Source organism: Ranitomeya imitator, chromosome 1 (assembly GCF_032444005.1).
Source record: "Ranitomeya imitator isolate aRanImi1 chromosome 1, aRanImi1.pri, whole genome shotgun sequence".
NCBI classification, from domain to species: Eukaryota; Metazoa; Chordata; class Amphibia; order Anura; family Dendrobatidae; genus Ranitomeya; species Ranitomeya imitator.
The window spans coordinates 79,282,278-79,290,179 of record NC_091282.1 but is presented as its reverse complement, the minus strand read 5'-3'; the positions used below and the strand labels follow the sequence as shown (position 1 = coordinate 79,290,179).

Sequence of the window (7,902 nt, the reverse complement as noted above, 5' to 3'; positions counted from 1 at the left end):
CAATATACTACGTGGTTGGGCAATATACTACGTGGGCTGGGCAATATACTACGTGGGCTGGGCAATATACCAAGTGGACACGCATATACTAGAATACCCGATGCGTTAGAATCTGGCCACCATCTAATATATACACACACACATACACAGTACAGACCAAAAGTTTGGACACACCTTCTCATTTAAAGATTTTTGTATTTTCACGACTGTGAAAATTGTACATTCACACTGAAGGCATCAAAACTATGAATTAACATGTGGAATTATATACCTTAGAAAAAAGTGTGAAACAACTTATGTCTAGACAGAAGAGAATGAAGAGAATGCCAAGAGTGTGCAAAGCAGTCATCAAAGGTGGCTACTTAGAAGAACCTAGAATATAAGACATATTTTCAGTTGTTTCACAGTTTTTTGTTAAGTATATAATTCCACATGTGTTAATTCATAGTTTTGATGCCTTCAGTGTGAATGTACAATTTTCATAGTCATGAAAATACAGAAAAGTCTTTAAATGAGAAGGTGTGGCCAAACTTTTGGTCTGTACTGTATATATATATATATATATATATATATATATATATATATATATATATATATATATATTTAGTCACGGCCAAAAGTATTGACACCCCTGCAATTCTGTCAGATAATACTAATTTTCTTCCTGACCATGATTGCAAACACAAATTATTTGGTATTATCTTCATTTAATTTGTCTTAAATGAAAAAACACAAAGAATTGTCCTAAAGACAAATTGGATATAATTCCACACCAAATATAAAAGAGGGGGTGGACAAAAGTATTGGCACTGTTCGAAAAATCATGTGATGCTTCTCTAATTTGTGTAATTAACAGCACGTGTAACTTACCTGTGGCACCTAACAGGTGTTGGCAATAACTAAATCACACTTGCAGCCAGTTGACATGGATTAAAGTTGACTCAACCTCTGTCCTGTGTCCTTGTGTGTACCACATTGAGCATGGAGAAAAGAAAGAAGACCAAAGAACTGTCTGAGGACTTGAGAAACCAAATTGTGAGGAAGCATGAGCAATCTCAAGGCTACAAGTCCATCTCCAAAGACCTGAATGTTCCTGTGTCTACCGTGCGCAGTGTCATCAAGAAGTTTAAAGCCAATGGCACTGTGGCTAACCTCCCTAGATGTGGACGGAAAAGAAAAATTGACAAGAGATTTCAACACAAGATTGTGCGGATGTTGGATAAAGAACCTCGACTAACATCCAAACAAGTTCAAGCTGCCCTGCAGTCCGAGGGTACAAAGTGTCAACCCGTACTATCCGTCAGCGTCTGAATGAAAAGAGACTGTATGGTAGGAGACCAAGGAAGACCCCACTTCTTACCCCGAGACATAAAAAAGCCAGGATGGAGTTTGCCAAAACTTACCTAAAAAAGCCTAAAACGTTTTGGAAGAATGTTCTCAGGTCAGATGAGACAAAAGTAGAGCTTTTTGTGCAAAGGCATCAACATAGTGTTTACAGGAGAAAAAAAGAGGATTCAAAGAAAAGAACACGGTCCCTACAGTCAAACATGTCGGAGGTTCCCTGATGTTTTGGGGTTGCTTTGCTGCCTCTGGCACTGGACTGCTTGACCGTGTGCATGGCATTATGAAGTCTGAAGACTACCAACAAATTTTGCAGCATAATCTAGGGCCCAGTGTGAGAAAGCTGGGTCTCCCTCAGAGGTCATGGGTGTTCCAGCAGGACAATGACCCAAAACACGCTTCAAAAAGCACTAGAAAATGGTTTGAGAGAAAGCACTGGAGACTTCTAAGGTGGCCAGCAATGAGTCCAGACCTGAATCCCATAGAACACCTGTGGAGAGATCTAAAAATGGCAGTTTGGAGAAGGCACCCATCAAATATCAGGGACCTGGAGCAGTTTGCCAAAGAAGAATGGTCTAAAATTCCAACAGAGCATTGTAAGAAACTCATTGATGGTTACCGGAAGTGGTTGGTCGCAGTTATTTTGGCTAAAGGTTGTGCAACCAAGTATTAGGCTGAGGGTGCCAATACTTTTGTTTGGCCCATTTTTGGAGTTTTGTGTGAAATGATCAATGTATAATTATATATATATATATATATATATATATATATATATATATATATATATATATATATATATACACACTTCTCACAAAATTAAAATATCAAAAAGTGAAACTCCTATACTATATATAGTCATAGAGTGATCTATTTTAAGTGTTTATTTCTGTTAATGTTGATGATTTTGGCTTGCAGACAATGAAAACCCAAAAGTCATTATCTCAGTAAATTAGAATAATTAACAAAAAACACCTGCAAAGGCTTCCTAAGCTTTTAAAAGGTCCCTTAGTCTGTTTCAGTAGGCTCCACAATCATGGGGAGTCATGTCAGCTTGACAGGCGTCCAGAAGGCAGTCATTGACGCACTCCACAAGGAGGGTAAGCCACAAAGGTCATTGCTAAAGAAGCTGGCTGTTCAGAGTGCTGTATCCAAGCATATAAATGGAAAGTTGAGTGGAAGGAAAAAATGTGGTAGAAAAAGGTGGACAAGCAACCGGGATAACTGCAGTCTTAAAAGGATTAAGAAAAGGCCATTCAAAAATATGGGGGAGGTTGACAAGGAGTAGGCTGCTGCTGGAGTCATTACTTCAAGGGCCACCACACACAGACGTATCCAGGACATGAGCTACAAGTGTTGCAATCCTTGTGTCAAGCCATTCATGACCAATAAACAATGCCAGAAGCGTCTTACCTGGGCCAAGGAGAAAAAGAACTGGACTGTTGCTCAGACTTCCAAGGTGTTGAAAGTAAATTTTGCATTTCATTTTGAAATCAAGGACCCAGGGTCTGGAGGAAGAGTGGAGAGGCCACAATCCAAGCTGCTTGAGGTCTAGTGTGAAGTTCCACAATCAGTGATGGTTTGAGGAGCCATGTCATCTGCTGGTGTAGGTTCACTGTGTTTTATTAAGACCAAAGTCAGCACAGCAGTCTACCAAGAAATTTTAGCGAGCTTCATGCTTCCCTCTGCCGACAAGCTTTTTGGAGATGGAAATATAATTTTCCAGCAGGATATGGCACCTGTCCACACTGCCAAAAGTACCAATACCTGGTGTACAAACAACAGTATCACTGTGATTGTCTGGCCAGCAAACTCACCTGACCTTAACTCCATACAGAATCTATGGGGTATTGTCAAGAGAAAGATGAAAGACATCAGACCCAACAATGCAGACGAGCTGAAGGCTGCCATCAAAGCAACCTGGGCTTCCATAACACCTCAGCAGTGCCACAGGCTGATCGCCTCCATGCCACGCCCCATTGATGCAGTAATTAATGCAAAAGTATGCAAGTATCGAGTGCATTTACTGAGCATAATTTTCAGTAGGCCAACATTTCGGATTTTAAAATTTAAGCTGGTGTTCTAAAGTATTCTAATTTACTGAGATGGCTTTTAGGTTTTCATTGGCTGTAAGCCATAATCATCAACATTAACAGAAATAAACACATGAAATAGATCACTGTTTGTAATGGCTCTATATAATATATGAGCTTCACTTTTCCGATTGACGAAAAATTTACTTTTTGATATTTTAATTTTGTTAGAAGCACTTGTATAACTATTTAAAAAATGGAAAACCCACATACAATTATCCTAACTAAAAAAGAATTTACTTCTAAAAACTTAGATCAGCAGCATAATGAAAATTAATACATAAATATAAATTCATAAACAGAAGTTTTAATTATTGGTGGCCTGTGAATCCTTGTGCTGCTCAGTTTATTATTATTTTAAATATTCTTTCCCAAAAAAGGAAATAAAAAGACAAAATCCTAAAAAAAAAAAACGCTAAAAAGTTTAATATTACAAGATTAATATTACAATCATTTTAACACATACATTCCTGTTTTATACGGAACTACTTTAACGGGTCCCTTTTCATTTTCATCACGTCATAACATTCACTTTTTTTTTTTTTTATTCGCTATGTATTTTTTTAAATAAATCCCTCCCATTCCACCCCAGCAAACTATTAACAGTAGTGTTAACTGTAAAATTATGTCTTCTTACAGATATAGTGAATTTACTATAATACTGCTTTTTATATTCTTAAAGACAATCATTGTTAAAAAAACAAAATAAAAATTAGTCAACAAATCGAAAAAAAAGTCAAGACAAAAACTTCCTATCCCACTAGGGCAACCTAGTTATATACATCTATATATCCTAGTGGGAATAAAAAATATGGCTGTGTTTAAATAAAAAAAATATATATTACAATGAAAGGAAACAACTTTCACTGTACATATTACATTTAGGAGTTTAGGATGAGTAAAAATACTCGACAAAAACAAAAAAAAAAATCCACTACTTTTACTTGGGATATAGACTGAAAACTTAGTCAGTAGTATTCCATCCCATTATTGATTAACCATACAGCAATAGTCAACTTTTACAAAAAAACAAATACGCAAGAATTAACCAGAATGCTACACAGTAGAAAAAGAACGTAATTTTTTTTTTTTTAATCTCTGGCCAATTGAACTGAGTTTAGGAGACGCTGATACATTATTAAATGGCCAAAAAAATGGCTGCCTCTATAGGGGGTAGTACATGTTAAAATTATATTTTTGAGAATTCAGTGCTTTTTTTCTTAAAGCATGAACTTTAGAACTGGGATGACAATGTAATTGACATATAAAATGGTACAGAAAAATACAAAAAAGTATCTAGAGGCGTTGACACAATAAAAAAAATGAAACCAAAGAAAACTGGAGACTTCCATAAATAATTGATCTAACATACATTTTGTACACCCGGGACATTGATCATTAAAATAAAATGTTGATTAAAATGAATGTAAGGCAGCAAAACAATGCAGGTAGTCCGTACTTCACAGCTTCGCTGATCTCCTGTAACTCCGGAATAGAAGTAGCTGTTGGTATCGGGGGGCGATGATCTCAATTTCCCAGGGTCTTTCATATTTGAACCGGCTCAAGTTCTCGCTCATCTAGTAAGTTTATTAGCATTGAAAAGCTGTCTTTTACGGCTTCTATGTTGTCCAATGAGGTCGGCTGAAGGATCCACCTTTTTCCTCGGGCTAGTGGCTCAAGTTCAAAATACTTTTTGATCTGAAAAAAACAAAAAACAAATGTCATTAACAGTAGTGATTCATCCAAACTCAAAAAATTCTAAAAGTAAATGAGACAAGCGTCTCTATGAAGATTAATTCACTAAGGAATGACCACATATCTATTAGGACACTTCAATCCAACAGAAGAAATATTTAAGCAATATTTTCATTGAGTCTCTGTAGTAAAGCAGCTTTCAAACACCAGGTAATGGGCACCAAAGATTTTTAATTGGTAATTTAATTTTCTTGTTCAGAACGGTGCAGCACCTTTGTTTTGATGATGCCAGATCTTGCAGTGGATAAAACATGTGATTATATAAAGTACTTCTCTCTCGTTGCCTCTATTGACAGCTGACTGCATGGATTTTTAGCAGTGCTGGAATTGGTTACCATCTTGATACATGCCCGAAATCTGTAACCGACAAACATCTCTACGGTTCTGTTCCTAACTAAACACTGCACTATTTCCTGCCCAGCATGAAAAACAAAATCCCTCCAGAACAAAACGGAAAGGCGACGACACGGAGCAGTAGTGATAAGAGTAGTGTGTTGTCCTGCAACTGGTGGGGAGATATTGACACGTTTCGACACATTTAAACTAACGAACCACGAAAATTAAACGGCTGCCAACAGTCTATATACAAGCTGATCAGCAATATTTTGTGGTCAAAATTCTTTGAGCACAGAAAAAGTTGAAATAGAGGAGGAAATCAACTGCACTATTGAAACTTAGCTAAATAATTTGCATAGAAACTTTTAATTGTGCGGCAAGCAGAAAAGCACATGGTATGAGGTGTGGGGACATAGGTGACCAATAAAGGAGATGTCCTCTTCATATGCTGAGCACCGTGACTAAGAGGAGATAGGTGACCAATAAAACGGCTGAAATGTCTCACCTATCTCCTCTTAGCCTCTTCATATGCTGGGCACTGTGACTAAGAGGAGATAGGTGACCAACAAAGAGGCTGAAATGTCTCACCTATCTCCTCTTAGCCTCTTCATATGCTGGGCACTGTGACTAAGAGGAGATAGGTGACCAATAAAGAGGCTGAAATGTCTCCTTTACTGGTCACCTATCTCCTCTTAGCCTCTTCATATGCTGGGCACCGTGACTATACGATAAAAACCCGGGACAGGTCGAAACGTCTCCTTAGTTTGTCATTTATGTCCCCACACCTTGTACCAAGCGTTTTTGTGCTTGCTGTACAAAAAAACTATATCCAAAAGTGTCAAAAGTGCTGTTGATTTCCTCCTATGCTATATTTCAGGACCTCTCCCAGTGCACGTAGCAGGTCCTGACCATGTTGAGTGCACACCAACTTCCTTCACAAGATGAAGTGCTGCTCAAAGTTCTGACGTCAATGCTGGCATAAACGATCCAATAACCACTAAAGGAAGAAGGCAAAGAGAAAAGGGCACTGGGATACTCTGGGCAATGTTCAGGTAGAAAATCTTTGGTCCTGGCATTCATGTTGATTACAGTTTGACAGATAGTCAAGAAAGAAGAGAAACATCTGATGTAACCTGGAGATTCCATAAAGCAATCAAGTTTTATTCAGGACATTACAAATGCAAATGCAGAGAATGCAAAATGGATTGTTCTATACATCTACAAGTGGTGGCAGATTTTTTTTTCTCCTTTCTTGGCTTCCAAAGAGAGAAATCCCGAAGTCTATCTGTGTGCTTTGAGAAAACCCTGCTAGAGTGATCAGCAGTTGTTTGTTTTTACTTTAACAACTTTTGACTAGTGGTGTCCAAACTTTTACATGCCACTGTAATGGCTGATGGTGTATCATATTAATCTACAGATGTTGGCGCAAAAATGAATCAAAATGTTTGGAAAAATAAAGAAAAAAAAGAAATGATTAAGACAAAAGAAGATATGATTGAGAAATATAAAAATTAAGACATAAAAAAAAAGAAAATTAAAGAAAACAAGAAAGAGGAGAGAAACTGCGATAGATAGAAAAAGGCACACACACACACACAAAAGGAAATAATAAAAAAAAATAATAGCTTATAGGATCCAAGTCATTTCCAGGAATGACTTGTAACAAGAAAATGCACCTAAGGCAGCACGGAAGAGCAGTGGACAACATGACAACTGACGTCAATGTAACAGACAGAACACCTAGACCTGTGGATGCTGGATGAGAGGTCTGCTAAGAGTACTTTCGTGTGAATTTCAATTAATGTAGATTTTTCCGCAGGAAAGTGTCTTTCTTACATTCTTTTCAGATATTAAATATGCCCCCATGACATATAAAGAGAAAATCTTCTCTATGTTATGTGGTCTCATGTCAAATATATGTCAAAACACCTGACGTCAAGAAGACTCCAATTTCTTTTTTTATTTTTAGAAAAGGAGCTACATATTATATATATTTTTTCCTTTTTAAAATGAAATGACTCTGGGTCCACCACAGCAGTTCTACATTTCTGCTCACAGGGCAGGTTCCCGAGCAGGAGACAATCCTCTAGGACATTGGCGTATGTCAACCATAGAAGGTCCATACGGCTGTTGCGAGACCTCTTCAGAGGGGGAGCAGGCTTGCCCACAAATTTTATTGGGGGAGGGGGTGTGAACGTCTACAGATCTAAAGCTCTATGGTTTCTGTACTCCTGTCATAAAAATGGGACAAAGGCACCTGAACCCACGGTTTGTCAAGACAGGAACAGCCTTATGGAGTGAATTTTTTTTTAAAAAGTCACACTTTGGAGCATGTCCTCTTGGCATGAAAATGAGGGACTTTTCACTTCTAACCAAGTGT

The 7,902-nt window shown here is 37.6% G+C and overlaps 1 protein-coding gene across 2 annotated transcripts in view; it reads right to left on the bottom strand.

Moving 5' to 3' along the window:
- Positions 1-3,841: 3,841 nt before the first annotated feature.
- Positions 3,842-7,902, bottom strand: part of ARL15 (ARF like GTPase 15) — a 321,318-nt gene continuing 317,257 nt past the window's right edge. For both annotated transcript variants that reach the window (XM_069748486.1, XM_069748495.1), the window contains one exon: positions 3,842-5,129. In XM_069748486.1, coding sequence (XP_069604587.1) covers positions 4,977-5,129 — 153 coding nt within the window. In that variant the 3' untranslated portion in view covers positions 3,842-4,976. The remainder of the gene's footprint in view (positions 5,130-7,902) is intronic.